A 14,033-nucleotide genomic window follows, 5' to 3' on the forward strand; every position below is an offset into this window, starting at 1 on the left:
TGTTGCATTTAAATCCATGCCTTCCGGTTACTGGAATCCACCCCCAAGTGAAAATTGTTCCATCTTATTTGGTCTGTGAAGACACCTCATGATTTAAATCTCCCCCATTAAATCTTCTCTTTTATCTTCTCTGTCCTTATCGATGGATCCCTAGTGTCATCATGGACTAGAGATCTGAATAAAGAATAAAAAATCAGCACAGCACAGGAACAGATCCTTCGGCCCATCAAGACCAGGGCAACACATGACACCATTCTAAACTAAAAACCTTTTGACTCTACATGGTCCAAATCCCTCTATTCCCTGCCTATTCATATTTCTGACAAGATGCCTCTGAAACATTGCTGTTGTATTTGTATCTACCACTCCTTCTGGCAGTGCGTTCCAGATACTCACCACCATCTGTGTAAAAGGAAAAACTTGCCTCTCACATCTCCTTTGAACTCACTTCCTTTTATCTTAACCCTATGGCCCCTAATAACTGAAATTTCTACCCTGGGATTAGATCTCCATTCTGTCCATGCCTCTCATAACTTTGTACATTTCTATCAGCTTTTCTTTTGACGTTCAAGTGAAAACAAACCGAGTTAGTCCAATCTCTCCTCATTGTTAATACCCCCCCCCCCCCCCCCCAACCAGGCAACGTCTAGTAAACCATTTCTGTGTGGTCTCTGAAGACTCCATATCCTTTTGGTAGTGCGGTGACCAGAACCGAACGCAATATCCCAACTAATTAAAGTTTTATCCAGCTGCAACATGACATGCCAATTTTATACTCTGTGGTTCAACCAATGATGGCAAGCAATGCCAGATATATGCCTTCATAGTTAAAAATCAAACAACACTGGGTTATAGTCCAACAGGTTTATCTGGAAGCACTAGCTTTCAGAGCACTGCCCCTTCATCAGGTGATTCAGGACAATCACCTGATGAAGGAGCAGTGCTCCAAAAGCTAGTGCTTCTAAATAAACGTGTTGAACTATAACCTGGTGTTGTGTGATTTGTAACTTTGTACACCAGTGTCTCCAAATCATATGCCTTCATGACCACCTTAACCACTGGTCAAAGAGCCATAGAGATGTACAGCATGGAAACAGACCCTTCGTCTAAATTGTCCATGCCGACCAGATATCCCAACCCAATCTAGTCCCACCTGCCAGCACCCGGCCCATATACCTCCAAACCCTTCCTATTCATATACCCATCCAAATGCCTCTTAAATGTTGCAATTGTACCAGCTTTCATCACTTCCACTGTGTTGTCGCTTTCAGGGATTTGTGGACCTGTTTGTCTAGATCCCTCTGTATGTTGATGCTACCAAAGCTTCTGCCATTTACTATATACTTCCCGCCTGTATTTGACCTTACATCACTTTGTGCTTGTCCAAATTAAGCCCGACCAGGCCATTTCTCAGCCTATCCATATCCTATAAGAAAGAATAGTCATTTAAGTAAAGACTTTCCTGATCTCTGGACAAACTGAAGTGCCCTAAAACAGATGTCAGAGTTCTGTACTTCACGATATTGTAATTTATACAACAGCTGTCCATTTGCTCACAGCTGGGTCCTACCAATAACAATGTGAGAAGAAGCAGATTGTACATTCTTCTCTGTCAGAGGGTAAATTCCTGGCTAGGACAATGGAGGTAAGTCCTCTGCTTTCTCTTCAAAGTATCCGCATAGAGTCTTCACACCTAACGGACAAACCAGTTAAAGTCTTGGTTTAACATCTCATGAGAAAGGCAGCACCTCGGAAAGTCCAGCCCTCCCTCAGTATTGCATGCAGAGAGAGTTGGCCTTGGTTAGATACCTCTGCAGAGCAACGTGAGCCCAATAGTGTCTGACTTGGAAATGAGACAGCTACCTGCTAAGTCAGGGACAAAAAAGCAGGGCGACATTCAACGTCTGGTCGTGAATGGTACTGTTGCTCTGTGAGATGAACCAGTTGTTGCTCTGCGCAGGGTTTTGCATCTGGAGGCAGAAGTGGCAAAGACAAAATCGTCCCTGGATCTTCTCAGCAGCAGCCATGGCTCTTCATCTCCCCCTGTCCCGCTGTTCTCCACCAAACTGGAGGAGGGAGCTCTGAAACAGGTGAGCACTAGCGGGATGTCATATCCCTGTAACCTTCCTTATTTCCAAATAATGGTGAGTTCAGGTCCCTTGTTTGATGTGCACAGAAAGTGGGGGGAGGGGGGTGTTGCGGAGACCGGCAAAGACCTTGCTATACATGAACAGCCCATATTGTGTACAGTTTTAGGCCCTTTACTTCAAGAGGGATGTTCTTGTATTGGAGGCAGACTGGACTAGGTTCACTGGGCTAATCCCTGGGATGAAGGGGTTCATCTTAAGAAAAATGGTTGGGTCTGCATACCAATGGAGGTTAGAGAAAGGAGAGACAGACTTATTGAACCATTTAAGGGGATTTGACAGGGTGGATGCTGAGAGAATGTTCTCTATCATGGGGGCATGGTTTAAAAGAATGAGATCTCCCATTAAAGACAGGGATGAGGAGGAATTTCTTCTCCCAGAGGGTCATTATTCTGTATAGTGCTCTTCCTCAAGCACATTAGGCTGTGTCAATGAATAGATTCAAGGTTGAGTTAGAATGATCTTTAATCTATGAGGGAATCAAGGGGGCAGGCAGCAAGTAGGGTTAAGGCTACCTTCAGATCAACCTTAAAAATCACACAACACCAGACCATAGTCCTACAGGTTTATTTGGAAGCACTAGCTTTCGGAGTGCCACTCCTTCCTCAGGTGGTTGAGGAGGAGCAGTGCTCCGAAAGCTAATGCTTCCAAATGAACCTGTTGGACTATAACCTGATGATGTGTGTGATTTTTAACTTTGTACACCCCAGTCCAACACTGGCTCCTCCAAATCATTCAGATCAACCATGATGCTACTGAATGGCAGAACAGCTTCGAGGGGCCGAATGGCCTGCTGCTGCTCCTATTTCTCGTAGTATTGTTGTTTGCTAATCGGAGTTAATGTTTCGGGTTGAGTCACCCTACCTCAGAATATCTGCACTGGAGCTGAAATGCTAACTCTGATTTCTCTCCATAGATGCTGTCAGACCTGCTGAGCTTTCCTGGAAATTTCCATTCTTTGTTTTGGATTTACAGCATACGCAGTTTTTGTTCTGAATCTCCAAGGTCTTTTCCCTGGGGTGGGGGTGTCCAGAACTAGAGGGCATTGGTTTAAGGTGAGAGGGAAAAGATTCAAAAGGGACCTAAGGGGCAACATTTTCACCCAGAGGGTGGTACGTGTATGGAATGAGCTGCCAGAGGAAGTGGTAGAGGCTGGTACAATTACAACGTTTAAAAGGCACCTGGATGGATAGATGAATAGGAAGGGTTAAGAGGGATATGGGCCAAATGCTGGTAAATGGGACTAGATTCATTTAGGATATCTGATCGGCATGGGCATGTTGGACTGAAGGGTCTGTTTCGTGCTGTACAGCTGTATGACTCTATCCACTGCGTACACACACTCTAAAAGATCTGAGTGTTTTGGTTTTGTTCCTTAGTTTGAGTGCCAAAGCCAGTAACAATACCCCGAATGCCATCATGTCTGAAATTAATGCAGGGTAGACCGTGCATCAATCCAGTCTGGGAAAATGTGCTCATTGTCAACGAAGGTGCTCAACTCTGCTTGATAACCAAATGGAACAACATCCTGTTTTCCTGCAGTGACTCCAAGGTTGCATTCCTGTCATTCATTGTCACTCAGACAATCCTGCCTTGCCTTACAATTGGCGGGGGCTTTGTGTACTCCCTTTGCACGCCGGCCTATTTATTCAGAGCCAGGCATGTTTGAGCTTGTTCCTTTGCAAAGAGACTGACCTGTTGAGCTCCTGTTTACAGCCAAGGCTGGGAAACGTGATGTAGCTCATGAAGTACACCTCTGTCACTTCCACGTCGATCTCCTGCATCTGAATATCAGATAAAGCTCACTAGCCTTTTCGTTTTGTGCCCCCTTCAACTCCTATTCCCCCCTTCCCCCCCCCACCCCACCCCGGTCCCCTTTCTCGCTGTCTGATTTGGTGACTTCACCCGGTGGCTTGCTGGGGGAAGGACGGCTTGTTACGGGAGCTGCAGTCTGTGCGGGAGACTCTCCAGGTATACCAAGACCGGGTGAGGAGCCTGGAGGAAGAGTGCGATAAAGCCAGGGAAGACTTGAGAAGCTTTCGGGAGGTTGGTCTACCTTTACCAGGCGCCTGCTCTCGGGGTCCTTTTGAGTTTCGTGGAATGGTATGGCACACAGAAGGAGCCAGTTCAGCCCATCGCACCTGTGCCAGCCCTTTGAAAGAGTCATTCAATTATTTTGGCTTCTTTCCAATTTCCTCATACCCTTGCAAATATTTATCCTTCCTACTTCTCAAATGTATGGCTGATTCTCTATTGAAAGTTACTACGAAATCTGCTCCCAATGACTTAGCAATCGGTGAGCTCTGAATCCCAACAACTCACTGTGTATTTACAAATAGAAAATCTTCCCCTCCACTCTGCTACTTTTGCAACTTGTCTTTAATAACCTCAGTCTTGTCCAGATAGTGTTGGCGGAGTCTGGGACACTGTCTGATTCTGTGAGTATGATCGCATCAAGCCGGTCTTGTGAGACAGCTCTCCCTGTTTTGGCACTAACTCCCTCGTTACTGGGAAGGAGGGTTTTGCAGGATTGGCAGCAGGGCTGCCTCTGCAGTTGTCATTCCCAATGTCTACGTTCAGGCTGGGTGGTCCGTCTGGTTTTACTCCTTTGAGACCTGTTAGTGGCTTTGCCCCAACTGAGTGGCCCCACGGCTGTCTCAGAGGACAGTTCCCCGTGCACCTCATTGCTGTGGGTCTGGAGTCCAGACCAGGTAAGGGGTGACAGGTTTCCTTCCCTCAATGACTTCAGTGGACTGGATGGGTGTTAACACTGACGTTAGCTGTAAAAATACTTTTAAGCAACATTGTTATCCCAGTAATATCCCCAGTTTCCTTCATTCAGGCTCAACACTCAGCACTCATGACGACCAATCAGGCCAACCAGCGACTGACTGATTCCTTGCGAGCACAGACAGATCTACATGATGAGGTGAATCAGCTGCGCCTCAAGTACAGTGAAGCCAGTTTGGTAATTACACTCTCACAAAATGTTACTTACAGAGTGGCCAAAGCTGACCCAGGTAAGGAAAGCCGCCTCCTCTTGGTTGTTAAATCATCCGCCTGTGGGGGGGGGGGCACGATATTGCCACCAAGACGTGAGTCCTCTCCCACTGCAGAAGACTCATGCACACGTTTTCCTTCTGGGATCAAGGATTTCCTGCCTTTGTCCGTCTCCCTTCAGTCCGGGCGACTGTTGTCATTTTCTAACTTCCTGCTCCAACTCTCATCGTTTCCCACAATGCGGAGCACAGCGACTGTTGTGAAAAGGGAAAGTTTAAAGATCACACAACGCCAGGTGTAGGCCAACAGGTTAATTTGGAAGTACGAGCTTTCAGAGCGCCGTTCCTTCATCAGGTAGCTAGTAGGGCAGGATTTATAGTAAAAGATCAAAGTGTCATACAACTGATGTGATGTGTTGAACAAACCTAGATTGCTATTAAGTCTTTAATCACTTAGAATGGAGTTGCAGATTTTGATTAATAATACGTTGTCTGAGCGGAGATGTCACCTACTTTTCGTAAAACTTTAAGTTATCTCAGGAATGTAACCTTGAAAGAAGTTCTGGGATTTCCGTACTTATTAATTTATTAATTTCCGTATTTATAAATTCTGTGTTGTATGATCCTGCCCTACTAGCTACCTGATGAAGAAGCAGCGCTCTGAAAGCTAGTGCTTCCAACTAAACCTGTTGGACTATAACCTGGTGTTCTGTGATTTTTAACTTTGTACACCCTAGTCGAACACTGACCCCTCTACGTCCTACAAAGAGAAGGCTGAGGAGGGGCCTGAGATAGGGCTTTCCAATTTTGAAAGTATTTGATGGAATGTCCTGGAAGGCAGGCTCCTATTTTAAAAACCCCTTGTCCATCTTTGCAGGAGAGGGATGTGCTCTCTTCAAAATCTGTAAGACTGGAAGAGACCGTGGCCAACCTGAGAACGCAACTAGCAGCTGCAACAGCAGACAAAGATCGATTCCTGCAGGTACTGACTTTAAACCACAGAGTTTAATCAAATCTGAGCAAAGGTGTCAAACTCTGACCAACTGGCCATTTGCAACAATCTCCACCCTCTTTACAATTCAGCATCTCTTCCTTTTCCTCCTGTCCCACCTCCCAAATGTTTGATGGTTTTTCATGTTTTGTAGATGTGATGCAAAGATCGGTCTTGGATAGTTTTACACCATTAAATAGCCATAATCATGAGAGCAATAGAATTGCGCTAACCCAGGCATCTGTAGGTGTTGAGTCAAAGGAGTTGGATGGGGATAGGGGGGTGTGGTTAGCGTCCTGGTCAGCCATGACTTCATTGCATGCCATAGAGATGCGAGGGGCTGAATGGCCTCCTGAGTGTTCCAACGTTCCTCAGTGAAAAACCTGAGCCCTATTGGCATCAGCCATTTGAAATGTTTGCAAACTGATGGAAGCTCTGATTAATATGAGGTCCCTCGTCAAGACAGATCCGTTCACCCAACAGAGCTTGTATCCGCCAATCTGCCAAGGTGGAGAATCTGTCACATGTGTTTATATAATGTGCCCTTCCTTGGTTTTAAAGTGGTAATTAGCAGGATGGTGTTGTTCCATATTCTTTCGTTGTGTGTCAACCCAAATTTCTCCAGTTGTGGAATGATAGAGATGAAAGAGCCATTCCAAAACAGACATGGCTGGAGTTACTCAGCAGGCCTAGCAGCATCTGTGGAGAGAAATCAGAGTTAATGTTTTGAGTTTAGTGTGACTCTTCAAGCAGAAGAAGGTTCTGAAGTAGAGTCATTTTGGACTCAAAATTCTGTTTCTCTCTCTCTCTCTCTCTCTCTCTCTCTCTCTCTCCACAGGTGCTGCCAGACCTGCTGAGTTGCTCCAGCAATTTCTGTTTTCATCTCCGATTTCCAGCATCTGCAGTCCTTTGCTTTGTTAGACTGTATGTAAATAATTTTGTCTGTGTCTTCCCTTCAGCTCTTTTCACAATTATTTTTGAGTTTGTCCCCTCTGGTGACTCCTTCTCCTGCTAGTGGAAAGAGTTTCTCCTCATTTGCTCTGATCAAGGGGTGGTACGGTGGCTCAGTGGTTAGCATTGCTGCCTCGCAGCACCAGGGACCCGGGTTCGATTCTGCCCTCGGGAGACTGATGTGCAGACTACGCAGATTACCCATGGGAAATGCAGAGTTACAGGGATAGGGTAGCGGGTTCGGTCAGGGTGGAATGCTCTTCAGAGGGTTGGTATGGACTCAATGGGCTGAATGGCCTACTGCCACACTGTATGATTTTAATACCTTCAAGATTTTAACATCAATAAAGCCTCCTGTTAGATACCTTTCAATGTGATATTAATTTGATTCAGAATCTCATGTTTTTGGACATTCATTACTGATCTGTTCTAAATTTATGCAATCATTGTATTCCAACATCTGGCAAATGCTTAAGAATATAAAGTATCTTTCCCATGTTCACTGGCAAGGCTGCTGGCATTGGTAGGAGAATGGCCTGCACGTTGATTGATTTATTGTTGTAACGTGCACCGAGATACAGTGAAAAATATTGTTTTGTGTGCCATGCAGGCAGATCATACCAAACAAAATGCATCAGGGTGGCAGAACAGAGTGCAGATTATGGTGTTACAGCCACATAGAACACACAGAGAGTCAGAGATCAGAATTAACATCTGCGAGGTCTGTTCAACAGTCTGGTAACTGCGGGAAAGTGACCCCAGAGCCAGGGCCGTGCGGTTGACTTGCAACTGCCCTCTGAAATGGTTGACTGAGCCATTCAGTTCGAAGGCAATAGGGGATGGGCAGCAAATGCCAACTTTGCCAGCAATGCCCCCATTCCAGAACAGGTCAAAAGATAAGTAGGGTTTAGCAGCTGTAGCATGAGTTTGTCACAAAGTCGATACCCAAGTGAGATTGTAACAGCCATAGTGAATGTAATCTGTTCTGGATTACTTAGAGCCATAAAATCATATAGCTTTGTAAAGAGACCCTTCAGTCCATTATGTCCACGCCAGTATCCAGCAGCTATCTACTACCGTTCCACTGTCCAGCAATTAGCTTGTAGTCTTGCATACTGTGGCGCTTATAGTGATCATTGAAATACGACTAAAATCTGTGATGGTTCAAGGGTCTATGAGTGTAAAGTTGACAGAGGACTGGAGGGCTGCTCTCTCCCTAGAGAGACAGATGACTGGGGGTTATTTTAACCTGAGGGTCGTCACATCTCAAGCGAGGGGAGAGGTTGAGAAAGGAACACTGCGGGAATTGAACCTGTGCTATTGGCTTCACTCCACGTCACGTTCAGCTAACTGAACTCACTGACCACCGAAAATATTGTAGATATAATGCGAGACTGTTCCCATTGGCAGTAACGAGAGGACATAGATGGAGGGTCATTGGTAGAGGAAGCACAGGAGAATGAGGAGAACTGTTGGTGCGATCTGAGCTGGAAGGCATTGCCTGTGTTGGAAGCAGGTTGAGTCGTGACTTTGAAAAGGGGATGGGATAAATATTTGAAAAGGGTCCAAATTCCTATGATTAATTCAATAGCTCTTTCACAGAGCTGGTGCCGTCATGAAGCCTCCCACATCTTCCATATTCTCAGGAAACCAAAAATTAGGATGGGTGAGATTGGGGGGGGGATGAATGATCACCTGAAAATCTGGCGATCTTTGGTTTTTGAAGTGGAGGGTGTGATGCCAGGGCGATGTGAGAGTCTGATTCTAACATGGCTGAGTTTTACAGGAGAAGCTGGAATTACACAAACAGGTCCGGCACTTGACTCTGGAGCTAGAGCGTGCTCTGAGAGGGAAGGAGGGCTTCGATGAGCAAGTTGCTGACCTGCATACAGAGTTGGTGAGCACCAAATCTCAGGCCAACAGACAAGATCAGGAAAAGGTCTTGCTGCAAGAAAAACTAGCCACCATCAAACAGGTACAACAGCTTTACCTTGGTTTTTTTTTAATGTAACAAAAGTAATGTTTAAACAAAAAGAATGGATTAGCGACATTTAAGCACAAATCAACCAAATTGTTTTAGTCAGATAGAGCTGAACAGAGAAGTTGTGAAACCAAAGCTTGGGCCATACTTGGCCTCCTGGCTCTGGTCGTTATCTGTTGAAAAGGACATGGATAAGGTGCAGAAAATTTCTGCAAGGTTTACACCAGGACTGAGGGATTAGGTGGATGAAGTGGAAGTTTTATTTACTCACTCAAGGGGATGAGGGTGTTGCTGTCGGGGCCAGTATTCATTGCTCAACCGATATTGCCCAGAGTGAAGAGTCAGCTCCATTGCTGTGGGTCTGGAGTCACATGTAGGCCAGACCAGATTCCTTTCCTCAAGGTGTAGCTGGAGCTTCCGGTTTTCTCTTTCAGCGGCTGAGGGACCCTAGGTGCTGTCTCACCCCCCTCCCCCCCCCCCACCCCCTCCCTGTGCTCTTTCATCCTCAGGTGAACGACAGGCTGACCTCAGAGCTGGGCCAGTCTCAGCAGAGGCTGGAGCTGTGCCAGGACCAGCTCCACCACCTCCAGGCCGAGAAGACCATCTTCAGCAACCAGATCGAGGCCCTGCAGACGGAGCGCGGCCACCTGGTCAGCGAAAGGGAGATGTTGCTGACCGCCGTCCAGGCGGATGACCAGACCCAGGTGGACGAGCTCCGGACCTTGCGGCGAAACTGCGAGGAGCTCCGGTAAACGCGGGAAGGTTGCTCAGCCTTTTGGTGGAATTCTTTTCCTCTTCGTTTACCCTGGGGTGCGGGTGGGGCCAGCGTTTACCGCCGATCTTTACTCGTTCTCAATCTGATTGGTGGTGCCAGCCATTTCATTGCGGTGGGTCTGGAGTCACGTGGAGTCAGATCCCCTTCCCCTAAAGGACATTGGTGAACCCAATGGGCTTTTACAATCACCATTTGAATCAAAGAATCAAAACCCTACAGTGCAGAAACAGGTCCTTTGGCCCAACAAGTCCACACTGACCGTCCAAAGAGTCACCCACCCAAACCCATTCCCCAACCCTTTACTCTACATTTACCCCTAACTAATGCACCTAACCTACACATCTCTGAACACTATGGGCAATTTAGCGTAGCCAATTCAACTAACCTGCACATCTTTGGACAGTGGGAGGAAACCGGAGCACCCGGGGGAAACCCACACAGACACGGGGAGAATGTGCAAACTCCACACAGACAGTTGGCTGAGGCAGGGATTGAACCTGGGTCCCTGACGCTGTGAGGCAGCAGTGCTAACCACTGAGCCACCGTGCCGCCTATAGTCAGCCTATGTTCCCCTGGAGTGTAGGAGGCTGAGGGGTGAGGAGTTTGTATAATCATGAGTGTAGGTCAGGTGAATAGCCAAGGACCTTTCTCCAGGATGGGTGAGTTCGAAATTACATGGCATAGGTTTAAGGGGAAAAGGGGAAAAATTTGAAAGGGATCTGAGGAACCCTCACCCCTCAGGCTCCGAATCTCCAGTGAGAAAAGTCCCAGACTATCCCCAACTTCTCCTTCAAACTCAGACCCTGCAGTCCCGGCAACATCCTTGTCAATCTTTTCTGCACCCTTTCGTGTTTAACAACATCCTACCTGTAGCAGAGAGACCGGAATTGAACGCAGTACTCCAAAAGTGGCCTCACCCAATGTCTTGTTAAAGGATATTGGTAAGGCCTCTTCTGGAGTGCTGTGTACAGTTCTGGTCATCCTGTTATAGAAAGCATATTATTAAAGTGGAGAGGGTTCAGAAAAAATTCATCAGGATGTTGCTGGAACTGAAGGGTTTGAGTTATAACAAGAAGCTGGATAGTCTGGGATTTTTTTCACTGGAGCAGAGGAGGTTGAGGCGTGACCTTATAGAGGTTTATAAGATCATGAGGAAAAAGTGAGGACTGTAGATGATGAAGATCAGAGTCGAGGATGTGGTGCTGGAAAAGCACAGCAGGTCAGGCAGCATTCGAGGAACAGGAGAATCAACGTTTTGGGCATAAGCCCTTCAGGAATGTTCTCATTCCTGATGAACAGCTCATGCCCAAAACGTCGATTTCCCCTGCTCCTCGGATGCTGCCTGACCTGCTGTGCTTTTCCAGCACCACATTCTCGACTCATAAAATCATGAGGGGCATAGATATGGTGAATAGAAAAGGTCTTTTCCTTAAGGTGGGGAGTTCAAAACTGGGGCATATTTTTAAGGTGAAAGGAGAAAGATTTTAAAAAAGACACGAGAGGCAACATTTTTCCACAGAGAGTGGTTTGTATATGGAACGAGAAAGTGGTGGATGCAGATACAGTTACAATGTTTAAAAGGCATTTGGATAAATTCATGAATAGGAAAGGTTTGGAGGGATATAGGCGAAACACAGGGAAGTGGGACTGGTTTAGTTTTTGGAACATGGTTGGCATGGACTGGTTGGACCGAAGAGTTTGTTTCCTTGCTGTATGACTCTATGCCTCAGTGTTAAATGTTTTGCCCCTTAATCTGAGACTGTGTTCCAATCTTAAACTTGAGAGGCACATTTATCATAGAATCCCTACAGTGTGGGAACAGGCCCTTCAGCCCAACAAGTCCAGACCGACCCTCCAAAGAGTAACCCACCCAGAACCATTCCCCTACCTCATTACTCTCCAATTACCCTGACTAATGCACCTAACCTTTACACCTTTGAATGCTATGGGCAATTTAGCATGGCCAATTCACCTAACCTGCACATTTTAGGACTGTGGGAGGAAACCGGAGCACCCAGAGAAAACCCACGCAGACACAGGGAGAATGTACAAACCCACACAGTCAGTCACCCGAGGGTAGAATCGAACCTGGGTCTCTGTTGCAGTGAGGCAGCAGTGCTAACCACTGAGCCACCATGCGACTCCATGGGGTTAGAAACATAGAAACATTGAAAATCGGGGTAAGAATAGGCCATTCAGCCCTTCAAACCTGTTCGACATTCAATGTGATCACGGCTGATCATCCAACTCAGTCCCCTGTTCCTGCTTTCTCTCCATACCCTTTGACCCCTTTAGCCATGAGGACTATATCTTAACTCTTTCTGGAAAACATTCATTGTTTTGGCCTCAACCACTTTCTGTGGCAGAGAATTCCCCACTCTCTGGGTGAAGGGATTTCCCATCATCTCAATCCTAAATCCTTATACCCTCTAACTGTGATCCCTGGTTTGATGCTCCCCAGTTATTGAGAAAATCCTTCCTGTGTTAATGTTGCCCAGTCCTGTTAGAATTTTATAGGTTTCTATGAGATTCCCCCTCATTCTTCTAAATGTCAATGAACATAATTCTAAGTCCTCATACGTCAGTCCTGCTATTCCCAGGAATCAGTCTGGTAAACCTTTGTTTTGCTCCCTCCATAGTCAGACCGTCCTTCCTCTGATAAGGAGATTGAAACTGTACACTCTATTCTAGATCCAGTGAGTCATCCCTGCTCTGCTACTCTAATACATTCGCTTTGAAGGCCAACATAGCATTTACCTTCTTGCTCCTTAATGTCAGTGCCAGGGCTTTACAGATTGAGTGATCAACCAATGGAATGAACTTGTTTGTAGGATTGTAGAAGGGAAAATTTGGAATTCTGTAAGGAACACAGTTGAATATATGACTTGGAGACAGTGGGGGACTGCAGACGCTGGAAGTCAGAGTCAATAGATGTGGAGCTGGAAAAGCACAGCAGGGCCAGAGACCATCCGAGGAACAGGAAAGTCAACGTTTCAGGTTGAAACCTTTCATTAATCCTGATAAAGGGTTTCAGTCTGAAATGTTGACCTTCTTGCTCCTCAGATGCTGTCTGACCTACTGTGCTTTTCCAGCACCACATCTGTTGACAGTTGAATATTGTGTTTGAGCATCATTGGACTTTTTCCAGCCGAGCAGCCTGGGTTCCCATTTATCACGCAAGTGACTCGAGTGACATTTTGAGTTTCAGTTTACCTTGGCTTTTTGGCAGATTCATTAGTATCTGTGTGTGAAAGGCAATTGGTAAGATATGATGTCCTTATGACAGTGTCTGACATTGAGAATATTGGCATCTGGGACATTTTGAGCAGTTTTGGGCCTGGTATCTAAGGAAGGGTGTGCTGGCCTCAGAGGGGGTCCAGAGGAGGATGATTCTGGGGATGAAGGGCTTGTCATTAGGAGTATCAGTTGAGAGTTCTGTGTCTGTGCTTGATGGTGCTTTGAAGGATGAGGCAGGGGACCTGACTGAAACTCACAGAATACTGAGAGGCCTGGATATAGTGGATTTGGGGAAGATGTTTCCACCAGCCAGCGAGATTAGAACACTAGGGCACAGCTTCAGAGAGAAGGGATGACCCTTTAGACTGAGATGAGGAGGAACCTCTTCAGCAGCAGGGAGGTGAGTCTGTGGAGGCCAAGTCACTGAGTGTCTTCAAGGCCAAAATTGATAGGTTCCTGAATAGTCAGGGGATCATGGTTTGGGGGAGGACGGCAGGAGAATGGGTTTGAGAAACATGTCAACCATGATTGAATGGCAGAACAGATTAGATGGGCTGAATGGCCTAAGTCTGCTCTGATGTTTCATGGTCTTAAGCACACTGTACCTAAGGATGGACAGATTGGTTTCAGACAAGGCGTAGCCTGCATTCACGGGAAATATGCCGGGGTTCACAATATTGAATTACAAAGAGAGGCTGCATAAACATAATTTGTTTCCCCTTGACTTAAAGAAATTGGAAAGTTGACCTGCTCAAGCCATGTAAAATGTTGAAAGGATTCAATGAGGGAGATACTGAGAGAGTATCTTCTCTGGGGGAGAAGGTGGCACTTCAGCACTTAACCCGTCTCTCGGAGCTGGGCTCTTTAGGAGTGGAAATATGTGGTACATTTTCGTACAAAGAGGTGGGAAATTTGGAACTCACGCTCCTCAAGGCTTATATGTTGAAGAAAT

At 46.2% G+C, this 14,033-nt stretch overlaps 1 protein-coding gene across 6 annotated transcripts in view; it reads left to right on the forward strand.

Annotated features, from left to right (window-relative positions):
• LOC140458444 (uncharacterized) overlaps positions 1-14,033 on the forward strand; it is a 128,323-nt gene that overhangs the window by 33,093 nt on the left and 81,197 nt on the right. For 3 of the 6 annotated variants that reach the window (XM_072553016.1, XM_072553018.1, XM_072553020.1), the window contains exons 5-10: positions 1,961-2,090; positions 4,074-4,193; positions 4,990-5,115; positions 6,024-6,128; positions 8,875-9,063; positions 9,579-9,817. In XM_072553016.1, the coding sequence (XP_072409117.1) occupies positions 1,961-2,090; positions 4,074-4,193; positions 4,990-5,115; positions 6,024-6,128; positions 8,875-9,063; positions 9,579-9,817 (909 nt within the window). The remainder of the gene's footprint in view (positions 1-1,960; positions 2,091-4,073; positions 4,194-4,989; positions 5,116-6,023; positions 6,129-8,874; positions 9,064-9,578; positions 9,818-14,033) is intronic. The other 3 variants (XM_072553017.1, XM_072553019.1, XM_072553021.1) reach the window with 3 other exon arrangements.

Source organism: Chiloscyllium punctatum, chromosome 33, assembly GCF_047496795.1.
Source record: "Chiloscyllium punctatum isolate Juve2018m chromosome 33, sChiPun1.3, whole genome shotgun sequence".
NCBI lineage: Eukaryota > Metazoa > Chordata > Chondrichthyes > Orectolobiformes > Hemiscylliidae > Chiloscyllium > Chiloscyllium punctatum.